This window comes from Palaemon carinicauda, chromosome 10 (genome assembly GCF_036898095.1).
Source record: "Palaemon carinicauda isolate YSFRI2023 chromosome 10, ASM3689809v2, whole genome shotgun sequence".
NCBI lineage: Eukaryota > Metazoa > Arthropoda > Malacostraca > Decapoda > Palaemonidae > Palaemon > Palaemon carinicauda.
In genome coordinates this window covers 136,033,631-136,048,213 of record NC_090734.1, presented here as the reverse complement: position 1 = coordinate 136,048,213, position 14,583 = coordinate 136,033,631, and the positions used below count along the sequence as shown (strand labels likewise).

The 14,583-nt window shown below is 33.8% G+C and overlaps 1 protein-coding gene across 1 annotated transcript in view; it reads left to right on the top strand.

The window, feature by feature from the left end:
• LOC137648811 (uncharacterized) overlaps nucleotides 1-14,583 on the top strand; it is a 242,980-nt gene that overhangs the window by 214,519 nt on the left and 13,878 nt on the right. Inside the window, 4 exon segments of the mRNA XM_068381969.1 lie at nucleotides 2,049-2,154; nucleotides 2,156-2,226; nucleotides 2,228-2,274; nucleotides 8,137-8,283. Of these exon segments, the coding sequence (XP_068238070.1) occupies nucleotides 2,049-2,154; nucleotides 2,156-2,226; nucleotides 2,228-2,274; nucleotides 8,137-8,283 (371 nt within the window).

The window sequence follows — 14,583 nt, the reverse complement described above, 5'->3', positions numbered from 1 at the left end:
ACGCTTTTGTAAATATCAGTTTACTGTGTGTTTTATGATGTTTCGGAAAGTATTAATGGTATTTTTTTTGTCAGCGCTCACACACACACACACACACACACACACACACACACAACACACACACACACACACACACACACACACACTACGGCTAATGGAGTGTTAACTGTAGGCGTGACAATAAACGTAATCATAGCGATGTTGTTTTGAGATTATTTTTTTTTTTGAGTACGATGTCTTCCTTAATAAAGATTATGATGATGATAGGTAGTCTGTTGATATCTATCACATCTGTCTGAAATTGTGTGACGTAATAATTCAGGTTTATAGTTTCTTGGAAGGAATTGAGAAGTCTTTGAAGAGATGTAGCTGTTCGTAATCCGCACAGTAGTAGTAGTAGTAGTAGTAGTAGTAGTAGTAGTAGTAGTAGTAGTAGTAGTAGTAGTAGTAGTATAAACCCCAGCTTTGCAGTATTAGCAGTAGTAGAAAGAATTTATTGGGAATTTATTTCTATTTTTATTTATGATTCTGGTAGTGATATTTTTAAGAGAAACCTCTGGTGTTAATAGTAATAAAAAATAAAGATTCACTGTCAAAACTTCAGCGGTAATGAAAGCCCTTCAAAGACAAGAAATTAATCTTATGGTAGAACACTTGAAGATATCCATACAGAAAGTAAAGCAATTTTTGGTTTGGAATGACTTGTGTTTTTATAAGTAGCCAAGTATACCAGAAAAGAAAACTTAAAAGAAAAATAAGCAGTTATTGTACTAATTAGATTTTAAGACCACAAGATAAATGTACCTTTATATAAATCTAATTGTGAGAAAACCACACTTTACGTTACTCTTAGCAATAAGTATAAACTTCCCAAACTTTTCCCTAACATGGTTTGTTAGGTAACTGCCCCTACGCTTCTATCACCCATTAAATTATTGTTGTTGTTGTTGTTATTATTATTATTAAAAAGGTATCTTTCCTTTCTATGTCCAGTCTGTTCCCGTCACTCGATATTTGATCCGGACTGATAATAAGAATTAAGTTGCCTCGGTCGAAATTTCTTGTGGTTTTGGAATGATTATATAATTGTCATATATCTGGTTTTAAGCAAAAATAAAAGGTATATTCATAGTATTAAAAAAGATATATTCATAACATTGTCAATATTTATTTTTAGCTTTTTATTCATTCCTCTTATCATGATTTGCAGGCTTACACACGTTTTCCCTGTTCTTATCACTTGCAGGAAATATCAATGTCTGTATAAGCTTTTTATCCATCCCTGTTTTATCATAATTTACAGGCTAACACTTGTGTATGTCATTCATATCATTTACAGTAAAGTCATCAATGTCATATTGATTTCATGATCGAGACTTCATTAATTTTTTTCTCTCAAACATTATCATCATCTTTTCAGTTTTTCACATTTCTATATGTGGTCGCTGTTTCTAATCAACCTTCTCCATCTCCTGTCATGTACATCTTGTTCTCTTAGACTTTTTTTCCTTCATTCAATGATTTATCTTTCCACCTGAACTTTGACCTTCTCATCCTTCTCTTCCTTTCTTTCAATCATCGATATCCGAATATTGGTTATGAATGATGATCGAAATGTAACTAATAAGTGAGTTCCTTGTCTCATTCTATCTCTAAATGTAACTATTAATTGCTTCCTCAATATCTCTCCAGAAATGTAACTATTAAATCTCTCTCTCTCTCTCTCTCTCTCTCCTCTCTCTCTCTCTCTCTCTCTCTCTCTCTCTCTCTCTCTCTCTCTCTCTCGAAATGCAACTAATGTTTTCTCTATCTCGAAATGTAACTAATTTTTTTCTTTATCTGGAAATGTAACTGTAATATTTTCTCTATCTCTGTCTCTCGAAATGTAACTATTATTTTCTCTATCTCGAAATGTAACTAATTCTCTCTCTCTCTCTCTCTCTCTCTCTCTCTCTCTCTCTCTCTCTCTCTCTCTCTCTCTCTCTCTCTCTCTCTCTCTCTCTCTCAATGTAACTGTATTAAATGTTTTCTCCATCTCTCCCGAACAGGGAGCAACCCAAGTCGGACTACACCTATAGCGCCTCGATTACGTATCGGCGACGTGTGACCCCGGACCGGAAAATCGGGTCCCCGAACATGTCCCGTCGGACCCTGAAGGGGGGGGACCATCGGCTTCGTCAGTTCCTCGGAATTCACCTCCACCGATGACTCCAGCAGTCACACTTGGGACCCTCAGGTCGAGGACTATACACAAAGCCATGGATGCCTTGTCGGGTGAGTTCGTTTGGGTAACCTGAGCAGTTATTATTATTATTATTATTATTATTATTATTATTATTATTATTATTATTATTATTATTATTAATTGCTAAGCTATAACCCTAGTTGGAAAAGCAAGATGCTATAAGCCCAGGGGCTCCAACAGGGTAAATAGCCCAGTGAGGAAAGAGGAAAAAAAGGGAAAATAAAATATTTTAAGAACAGTAACATTAAAATAAATATCTCCAAGAGGTGTTACTTGGCGTATTGATGTCAGTTGTAAGCTATAACCCTAGTTGGAAAAGCAGGATGTTATAAGCCAGGGGCTCCAACGGGGAAAATAGCCCAGTGAGGAAAGGGGAAAAATATATTTTAAGAACAGTAACATTAAAATGAATATCTCCAACAAGTGTTACTTGGTGTGTTGATGTCAGTTGTGTGTGTTTAGTTTTTTTTTTTTTTAAGATGATTTAAATGAATATAATGTTCTTGTGAGTGGACTTTCTATGAAAGTGTTTGAAGTTTTTATTTTACTTTTGCTTTTACTCGTAAGACAATTTTATCCTATTAATAGGAACACTTCCTGATTTAATTATTTTCCCAATATTTTTTTCATAATTTGCAACCAAATTAGTTGTCATTTTTTTATTTTTTGCAATATAATAAAGTGCAATTTTTTCATAATTTGTAATATAATTAGTTGCCCTTTATCATACTTGAAATTGCAATTAATCATACTTGATTAATTGCAATTTCATACTTTGCAATATAATTAATTAGCCTTCATTCATTCTTTTGACTATAATTAATTGCTTATTTATGAGGCAATTCTCCCTTTGCCTCTGAATATGTTAGTAACATTCCTCAGGATTTACGAAACCCTTCACCAGAGTTGCCATCTTTGTGCCTTTTTTTCTTTTCTTTTTTTCTTTTGTTTTTTCTTTCTTTAAGCAACATCTAAGAATTGTAAAAGATCCATCGTTTTCATTGTTAATTTCTGTTTAAATTCCCCTTGAGCAGCAATTTCACAATTCATATTCTCGCTCTCTCTCTCTCTCTCTCTCTCTCTCTCTCTCTCTCTCTCCTCTCTCTCTCTCTCTCTCTCTCTCTCTCTCTCTCTCTCTCTCTCTCTCTCTCTCATTTACTTGATAAAAACAGTTGTTTTAATTTGTTTAAATTCTGCTTGATCGGCAATTTCACAATTCATATTCTCTCTCTCTCTCTCTCTCTCTCTCTCTCTCTCTCTCTCTCTCTCTCTCTCTCTCTCTCTCTCTCTCTCTCTCTCTCTCTCTCTCTCTCTCTCTCTCTCTCTATATATATGTATATATATATATAAAAGTTGTCGTTTTGAGTAACTGTTTGTGATCATAGGTTATCTACTGGGTAATTGCTTTACTGATAGTTTGCTGACTATACTGCCAATGTTAATGATTGGACTATTTCTGTATGGAATAAGTCTTCACAGAACTAAGCTATATAGTAGTAGAATAGTGTCTGTATTGGTCTATTTACAGTATAGCTGCCGACAACGAGTTGAACGTTTCAATTCTCTGCTCGTGTATTTTCTGTGATATTTTTAAAACTGAATTTTTATTACTATATAAAAAATAGTAAGAAAGACTACAAAATATTTCGTAAGGAATGGTTAAACGACCTAAAATATTAGATTGTGACGACACTAAAGTTTTTGTAATTATTATAGATACTTTATGGGAAAATAAGTGATATTGAAAAGCATTGGAATACAGTAAAACAAAGAAAATAGAGGAACCATTTAGCCGTGGAAGATAAAAGGTACTACCGTTTTAGAAAATCAATTATAAAAATAGTGTCTTAATGAAGGCTCGTTTTATTTAATGCTCAATGTTGTGCAGTAAGAGTTGTCTTTCACTTAAGAAGTTTGTATAAAATTCCTTTAGTGTTGGTTAAGGTTGCAAAGACATCAAACTTCCGAGATCAAAATGTAGAGGAAATTTGCGTATATCATAGTGAGGATCAGCTGGAGTTTGAATCTGAAATTTTCCTTTAATATTAGTGTCAAACATTTTTCAACTTGATAATAATTTTTGATGGTTTTCTTATACAAGTTTGGCGAAATTCATTCAAAGTGAGTTGGCAATTCGGCCCTTCACAATGTACAGTTGGATACATGCATTCCTGGTACACCTCACTCTGAGAAAGTGCACCCAGCCACACCGGTAATACACAATGAGTTTCTGTGTTTATCTCCACCCACCACCTCTGCCATAGTGCCATATCATCCTGCTCTATTTGGTTACTCACTGTGAGGTAAGGGTGTTACAGGGTGTATCTCTCTGGAGAGTGGTGTGCCAGAAACTCCTCTGTGTGCAGCTCCTACAAGGATCCTAACAGTATTGTGAGGACACGTAGATTTGACTTTAATTAGTAATTAAGATATTTGATAAAAGACAATAGTGATCTGAAAAATATTAATTTCTTCCATTTTTCTTCTTGGTTGTCACTGGCTAAGGAAATAGTAAGATTTTGAAATGAAAATAAGATGATCTTAATGGAAAGTTTTCAAAATTATTAATTGAAATGTTCGAATGGTAGATCAAAGTATTAACATTTTTATGGTGGTGGTGATGTAATTTTTTTAACATTGGACCAGGGTATATTAGGTCTGTAATTTATGTGCATTGTATGTGGAATCTTTTAAAGAATTGAATAATGTTATAAAAGTTCATTTAGAGGAGAAAATGACACGGATTAGTGAAAAAAATGGGCTTGAATTGTTTATTTTTTATTTCATTTTATAACTTTAGATTTTTTATCTGGATTTTGATAGAGAAATCACAGCCAACAATGAAGTTAGAATATGGTATACAATACTGCAAGATAAGAATAGAGGGAAGGTTATGTTGCGTGTGTTTGTGATAAGCTTGGTCATCCCTAAAAAGAGCTGCATAATTTTTATGATTCTAGAAAATTAATACACTATTTGGATGAGGAAAGGTGTAATGAAGATTACTTGAAAATTGGATGATGATGATGATAGTTGCCTATGAGTGACTGAAAGAATATAAAAAAGATGCTTTTTCTTGCTTTGAAATGAGATTGATCTCAGATGTAGAAAATGGAATAGATTATGTATAGTATTGTCTCTATTGAAGTCCAGAGAAGTAGGGTATAAAGGCCGCTCATGAATAGTAGAGGCAAGGGACAGTGACATTGCCCTATCAAGCAGGACAATGCCCTTAAGACTGACCATATATACATATGATCAGCGCCCAAGCCCAGTCCCGCTCAAACTTGTTAGTTCTTTTGTCGCTGCAACCTCACTATCCTTGTGAGCTAAGGAGGGGGGGGGGTGGAGCCTATAATAGGTCTATCTGCCGAGTCATCAGCAGCCATTGCCTGGCTCTCCTTGGCCCTTGCTTGGGTGGAGAGGGGCCTTGGGCGCTGATCATATGTATATAAGGTCAGTCTTAGGGCATTGTCTTGCTTGATAGGACAATGTCACTGTTCCTTGCCTCTGCCATTCATGAGCGGCCTTTAAACCCAACTTCTCTGGACTTCAACCCCAGTCTGGTGTTCATCAGTCAGGGACATTACCACTTCGGCCACCACAACTGTAAATGGCGAAAGTTAAAAAAGGGTTGTGCTGACTAAATAATTGAAAGAAGTAACTAATACAGTGAACCCTCGCTACTTCGCGGTTCGACCATCACGGATTCACCACTTCGCGGATTTTTTCCATAACCCATATATATATACAGTAATATATATATATATATATATATATATATATATATATATATATATATATATATATATATATATATATGTATGCATGTATTTATGTATATATGTATGTATGTATATATGTAGGTATGTATATGTGTATACATATAAATATATATATATATATATATATATATATATATATATATATATATATATATATATATATATACACACACACATATATATATACTGTATATATATATATACTGTATATATATATATATATATATATATATATATATATATATATATATATATATATATATATATATCTAAAGTAGGAAGATGTGATGTAGTTCTAAGGGAAAAGTATGAGAAATATGTCTGGGTAATAAGCAAAGCTCTACCTCCAGTTTGTTTCTTCATTATGATCAGAGATAAACGTAAACAAAACATTGGTTGCCATTTTTTATCATGCTTTTTAGCGTGTTTAGGAAACGCATGATATAAAATCGCCTTTAATATTTGTGCCTGTTTTAGTTTAGGGTACTGTAGTACATGCATTAAGTGTTCTGTACATTAAAGGGTAGTTTGTTAACAGTACTACGTACAAGGGAAGGTTTTAAAAGTCTGAATATACATGTTGAATAAATAGGTAAATATGGTGTCACTACTTCGCGGATTTTCACCTATCGCGGCCGCGTCTGGAACCTATCTACCGCGATAAACGAGGGTTCACTTTAACCAATTTGAATTTTCTTTAGGTAGAGGAAGTTAAAACTGACTATTGCCAGAGAGTTTAATAATTCATTGGATTTAGGATGATTGATATGTATGTTAACATTTTTGTGGAAGAATATTTAACATAAACTCCATTGGGTAATTTTGAAAATGGCAACAAATTAAGTTAGTAATCTGGATTACAAACAAAACTATAAGAAATTACTAGAGTGCCACGTGTGGACGAGATTATTGTAAGGGGTAGATTAAGATGGTTTGGGCATGCTCTCTGCACTCTCCAAAAGAGATTAGTTCACCAAACTTTCAACTCGGCTCCACAATTATTATTATTATTACTATCCAAGCTACAACCCTAATTGGAAAAGCAAGATGCTATAAGCCCAGGGGCTCCAATAGGGAAAAATAGCCCAGTGAGGAAAGGAAATAAGGAAATAAATAACTGAAGAGAACAAATTAACAATAAACCATTCTAAAAAAAGTAATGTCAAAAGAGATATGTCATATATAAACTATTAACAACGTCAAAAACAAATATATCATATATAAATTATAAAAAGACTCGTGTCCGCCTGGTCAACGAAAAAGCATTTGCTCCAACTTTGAACTTTTGAAGTTCTACTGATTCAACAACCCGATTAGGAAGATCATTCCACAACTTGGTAACAGCTGGAATAAAACTTCTAGAGTACTGCGTAGTATTGAGTCTTATGATGGAGAAGGCCTGGCTGTTAGAATTAACTGACTGCCTAGTATTACGAACAGGATAGAATTGTCCAGGGAGATCTGAATGTAAAGGATGGTCAGAGTTATGAAAAATCTTATGCAACATGCATAATGAACTAGGCACTAGAAGAGTTGGAAGACCCAGGGCCACATGACTGAGGACTATGAAGCGTGAAGTAGGAAATGATGAGTGGTAAAGCAACGGGATAATGGGAAAAGAGTTGGGTATATATGTAGATATATAATAAAGTAGTGCACAAATATGTATTTAGATTGTGCAAATGTTCATATATTGACAAGCTTGAACAATCCATAATAACTGGCAATGCAAGGTTCCATAAAATAGGATGTTTTAACTGGTGTACCCCTTCTTTCACCAATTAGTGTACTGTATGACAGGCTCTAGATAAGATATCTAACCCTTAGGACATATACTGTGTTAAGTTATATTCCATGGTATTTTCTCTAGCAGTCAGAGAGTTTGGACTATTCGGAATATGTTGGATGTTGATTGGCCTAGTTATACACAGAAGAAGTGAAATAAACACATCATGTGTTGTGTAGAGTTTATAAAAACAAATTGAGATCAAAGGAAAATCTTTTACAGGTACTCAAATTTACTGCGGAAGTCCTATTATTTTGAGAAGAGTTATGATTTGTTAAAGATGTTTAGAGTTTGAAAACATGAATGTTTTTATCTTTCAGACACAAGTGAGGGAGAAGAATCCCTTGAACAACAGCAACTGCAACAGCAGTTACAAAGCAGGAACAAGAGATCGTCCAGAAGTCGAAGTATTGACATACCAAGAAGTAATGGCTCTTTGAGTAGAACAGTTACCACCACTTCAATGGGTAAATTGATTGCCACATGATATTGGCAGTGTTTGTGCATGGTAGAGTTGTTTTTTGAGAAATTGGTGTTGGTAGGGGCATTGCCCATTTTGCTTGATGTGTTGTGTATTGCTCTCTGATTCTAGCTTAGTTTGTACAGTACAGTAGTTTGCTTTTGTAATATTATGTAGTATTATTACCAGCTAAGCTACAAGCCCATAGAAAGGCAGGATGCTATAAGGCCAGGGGCTCCAACAAGGAAAACAGGAACATTATGGAAAAAGGCCGGAAAAAAGTTTTAAACTAGGTAGTGATATGGTTCTTCCGAATCAAAACATGCCTGTTACTTCCAGATATTGTGAGGTTATCAGTCCTATTCTATATTAATGGATTGGATTCCATAAATTCAATCCAAACCTATGCATTGTTTTCAAGTTGAAATGTGTGTGGGAACTTCATGGACTAAATACTCTGTTGTTTACTGGAACTGTTGGAAGATTTGGATTTTAAATGCATCACAGTATGAATTTACTTTTTACTGTATTCATGGACGGATTCCGAGCTGAAATACAGTACAGTATAGAAAATTTTAAAAAGTCTACTGTTTCATCACATGCATTTTTTAGCTGTCTACATGAAATTAAAAAGAAAAATACTTTTAAACAATATTTTTGTATGCTGTTCAAACTTCTGATGTTGGCACAAGTCATCTTTTGAGGAAAGTTGATGTAAATTTGCAATTTTATGGTAACAATCAATAATCAGTCATTTTGACAAATCTTCAGTGCTAAGCTTTTATAAAAAGTAATGGAACTCCTCAACACCATCCCCCCCCCTCCCTCCCTCCTTCCCCCCTCCCTCCCTCCCTCCTTCCCCCCTCCCTCCCTCCCTCCCCCATGGATACCCCATTAGTCTCCTCAAGGTTCATTGGTATCAAGTACTCTTTTTGTATCTAGTTACAGAAACAGGACACCTGTGAAAGCCACCAAATAGGTTTTCTACAAATTCTTTTGTCGAACTTGAGTCGTTAAATGAGTCGGAGAATTATGTGAAGTTGAATTCATTCAGTTTAGACAGTTTGGGAGTAGTCTCTTTGTGATAGAAAATAGTAAATGGGTGTATCTATTATGTTTTAATTTTGAGAATAGATCCTAGGTTTATAGGTACTAGGCATTAAAAGTAATGTTAATACAGTATAAGCAGTAAGCTTTGTAGTGGAGAACAGCCCTAAAAGGATTTACATATATATACAGTATATATATATATATATATATATATATATATATATATATATATATATATATATATATATAGCCTATATATATATATATATATATATATATATATATATATATATATATATATAATGTTTATAAGTTTTTCAACATTTAGTTGTTCCCCCCTAGCTTTAGAGAAAAAACAAAGCAGCAGGCACCACAAGATTTTACTTTTGACTGGTGTCGTTAGAATGGAGTTATGGTGTAGAATACTTTAACAATGAATACACTAACCCCCCCCCTTTCCTACCCCAATACACAGCACCCGTCGCCTCTAAAGTACTGTTGATTGACATTGACTTCTTGAATAGTAGAGCCCTTCATCAATGGACCTCTCATGCTTTCTATGTATTTCTTTTTCCTGCCACTTACCTCTTAAGTTATACACTTTTTACTAATCTGTCATGTTCCAGTCATTCCTCTTGTGACCATAACATTTTCAAACACTTTGTTCAGTCTCTACCTTTTATTAATCTTTATACTTCTACATGTTCTGGCAGATACACACTTTTTCCATTTTAAATTATTGTAACAAAAAAAAAAAAAAAAAGCTAAACCAACACTTCTCTCTAGTACTATATTTTTCTTTCCATTTTTAATCTATCAAAAGCTGCTGTACACTCATGTCCGTATATTTCTTTTGCTCGACCTTGACCTTCGACCTTGACCTTCACCTGTATTAATTGTCGTTGATTTTCATACCCAAATATGAACCAATTTTGAAGTGTGTGACAACTATGTCCAAACTTACAGCTGATTACGTGAATTGGACATTTTGCTTGACTGTGACCTTGACCTTCCAAAATTTAATGATTTCCAGCTTTCTACATAAATTAATCTGTGCAAGTTTCATTATCCTACGATTAAAATTGTGGCCAGGAAGCTGTTCACACACACACACACACACACACACAAGGGGTAAAACATAACCTCCTTCCAACTTTGTTGGCGGAAGTAATTAGATTCTTCACATATAAACTAAAAATTCCTCCCCCAAAAGGAGATATAAGATAGAACAGCATGTGTGAGTGTACCCTCAAGCAAGAGAACTCTAATCGAAGACAGTGGAAGGCCATGGTACAGAAGCTATGGCACTACACAAGACTAAAGAACAATGGTTTGATTTTGGAGTGTCTTCCTAGAAGAACTACTTACCATAGGTAAAGAATCTCTTCTACCCTTACCAAGAGGAAAATAGCCACATTGTAGTAGTTAACCCCTTGAGCAAAGAAGAATTTTTTGGTAATCTTAGTGTTGTCAGGTGTATAAGGACAGGAGAATGTGGTAAGAATAGTTCAGACTATTTGGTGTATGTGTAGGTAAAAAGAAAATGACCCGTAACCAGAGAGAGGGATCCAATGTAGTACTGTCTGGCCAGTCAAAGGACCCAATAACTCTTTAGCGGTAGTATCTCAACGGGTGGCTTGTGCCCCGGCCAACATACTACCTATACTTGGTGAAAAGCTGATGCCAATATTAACGAGTACCAATATTGTACCTGAAAATTGGCCAATACCACCGATACCGATAGTATCTCAACGGTTGGCTGGTGCCCTGGCGAACCTACTACCTTTACTTGGTGAAAAGCTGGTGCCAATATTACTGAGTACCAATATTGTACATGAAAGTGATACCACCGATACCGATATTCTGGCACACACACACACAGTTTATAACCACTGTACTGTATAATCAGTACAGTAGCCAATATAGTTCTTGGAATTGTTTAGACCTATTTGTTCAGTTTTCTTACAATTGTAGTTTTTGGCTACTGCATTATGCTAAAACCATGCCAGACACAAAAGTATCAGCTGGTGTCAGCCCAGTTTTCCCCCAAAATCTATACTGAGTGCCGATACCATCGATATTGTGGAACATATCTAGTATGGACACTTTTGGAACTATTAGGCTTGAGTGAGATGTGTACTTCTGGCTAGCAGGTTGTACGTCGGGGACTTTTCTAACGAATTAAGATATGCTTGACTTCGAACTTGGGGTGTCTTGCTTTAGAAATGCATGAAGTATATAATATTACTAAATTTAATTTGGAATTGTTGTATTGTGGATAAGTTATTTTGATTTTGAATTGCAGAATTTAGCCCAAGTAGTAGAAGTTGTAATAATAGAAGATGTGTGTTTTGCAAAGAAAGTATGGTCTGGAATATTTTAAGACTACTTACTTCAAGTAAACTGTTTCAAGGCATCAATGTAGGATAAAAAGATTACAGTATGAAACGGTAGTTTCTGTGAAAAGGTTACAGTATGAACAGCACAGTTCAGTTACTGTGAAATAAACATGACAAGTGTACGGGGAAATAGTCATTTCCAAGTCTTTCTTGTTTGTTATAGAAGTAGAGGTCAATATCCAGTTTAAAACTATACCCTCTGTCACCCATAGTAAACAGGTTTCTAGAAAAACTTTCAATTTTATTGATTTGTAAGTTTTGCTGGAATAGCTAAGCTTTGAAGGTACTGTTTGTCAGTTTTCGTCAAGTTTTCTAGTTTATGAATAGCCTATTTTATAAAAATTTAGAAGTGATAACTAATAAGGGGGATTTTTGTAGGCAACAGATATCTGTCCCTGTTATGATTTGTAATAATAGTGGTACAGTATTGTGGATGCATTTCCATAGATTTTGAAAGATTAGTGTACCAGTAAGGAATTGGAGTGGCAATCAAAGAACATGAGTAAAATTGATTTCATTCTCACCTTGTTCTGTCCTATATGCATTTGAAAACATTGATTTGTGAAGTATCTCAATGTTGTGCTAGAAAACAGTGCTTTTGATGTGACTGCTAATAGAAATTACTTATTAACTTTTCCATTTTCCTTTATATGTTTTTCTTTCTTTTTCTTTTGATATTGTAGTTATTGCTTTTTTTCATTCATTCCTTGTTCTTTCCTATATGCATTTGAAAACATTGATTTGTGAAATATTACATTGTTGTGCCAAAAAACAGTGCTGACTGCTAATAGAAATTACTTTTTAACTTTTAATTTTCCTTTGTTTTTCTTGCTTTTTATTTCATGAATTTGTAGTTATTGCTTTTTTAGGATTTTATGTTTTATTGTATAGTTTAAGCTATATTTTTTAGTATGCTATTTAGTACAAATCTTGTCCAATCATGCTTAAATGGAAAGCCAAAGTTCCAAAAATAAAAAACAACAAAACAAAGAAACTTGATTCATTTCAATTTCCAAGTGTGATGAATTGAAGGTTGAATACTGCAAGGATCTTTACAGTTTAGAATCTACCAAGAAAAATGGTTGTACATTTTCAAGTTATAACTACTTCCTCCACTTACTACAGAGTAAATATTGTTGTTGAAATTATATCCCCTTATTCTGTTAACCCTTTTACCCCCGGGCTATTTGGAAATTTCCAACCCTTAACCCCCAAGGGGTTATTTTTATCCCATCACATTTTGCAGTATACTTTTTTTAAATTGCTCTAACAGCCTTATTTTTTGTCATAGAGAGGTCAGGTTGGTCTCATTCTCTTGGAAAATGCCTGAATTTTCCCAAAAAATTATCAAACAAAAAATTATCAAAAATATGAAAATTTTTATAGCATTTTTTTGCAAGGACGTACCGGTACGTCCATGGGGGTAAAGGGATGGCTTTTGTGAAACGTACCAGTACGTCCTTTGGGGGTAAAAGGGTTAAACAAGCTGATAGTATATTACTGTATTTATACAGTATATCCTATTTCATTATTAAGATGTACTTAAAAGCCCTCCAATTTAGATAGTGTTATCACTGTCTTCTACCAAACTTATTTCAGTTTTATCACAAGTTCAGTGCACATTATGTTTCATAAAAATATATTTTCTATTCAGTTATACAAAAAATCTTTTCCGTTGTGCCTTAATCTGATGTTGGTTCAGTTTATACGTGCATATATGTATCCTCCTTTGATTATAATTGTTGCTTCCCATGATTATAATGGTTAATTTAAATAATAATTGTTTACTCTTCATTTAATTTGAAGATTATGAAACAATTACTATATGCAAAATGTATTTAGTGTGTTTGACTAACTTTGTAGTTCCTGAAAGAGTAATGTAGTTAATGTATATAGTTTTTCATATCCAAAATGTTTTGCATTTTTGATCGTGCATGAACTTACAAGTTGATACTGTGCTTGTAAATGAAAGTTTAGTTTTACGCTTGACATTGAAATATCTTTGCCCCTCCTCCTTTTCAGTGTTATGCCCTCATTTATGTTAAGGCAATTTTTACTTTTATTTCATTACTATTATTTTTATTCATTTTATCTTACTGTAGCTCATTATAAAACCTATACGGAACATGCTATTTAGCTCCAACTTACTATAGGAAATATTAATATGATTTCTTCTTATTCACTGGAAATTTTATTGTAGTATTTGGAATGGGGACTTTAACTCATATCAGGGTTGCTGTAGTGTTAATATTTGATATCGTAATGCTTTTGATTGTGTTACGTTTCTAGGTTTTTATTGTCACTTAACCTGTAAAAAGTCAATAGAACTATATTGCTTAGAAATATTGGAAGTAACGTCCAAAGGTCTTGTAATAATGTAAATTCATTTTCTCCCTCTTTTTTCAACACCCCTTAGGTTTATTCAATCGAGCTCTGACTGTTGACTTTACTGAAATTTGCAGTTTACTGTTATTATTTGTACAGTGTAAGGTTATCATAAACAATACAAAAATTAATGGAGAAAAAAATAGAAAAAACGTGATCTTCAGATGTAAATAGTTCATAAGATTTTTTCTTTGTATAGAAAGAATAAATATAAAATGAAGCCCTAAATAGAAATTTAATCTTAGATATTTTGGGATTTTGAGTGATTGTAGATTTTTATGATGGGTTTTTGAGATTATGTTTATGTAGTTCAAGTTGTGAGAAGTTGGAGATTGGGTTGTGAATTATTGTTAGCAGAAAACTGAAGGAAATTAATAAGCAAAATTAAAGGAAAGTATAGTACACACAAATAAAATAAGCTAAGAACTGACACATAGCTGTGAGGTACAGTATAAGGAAAAGATGAGAACACT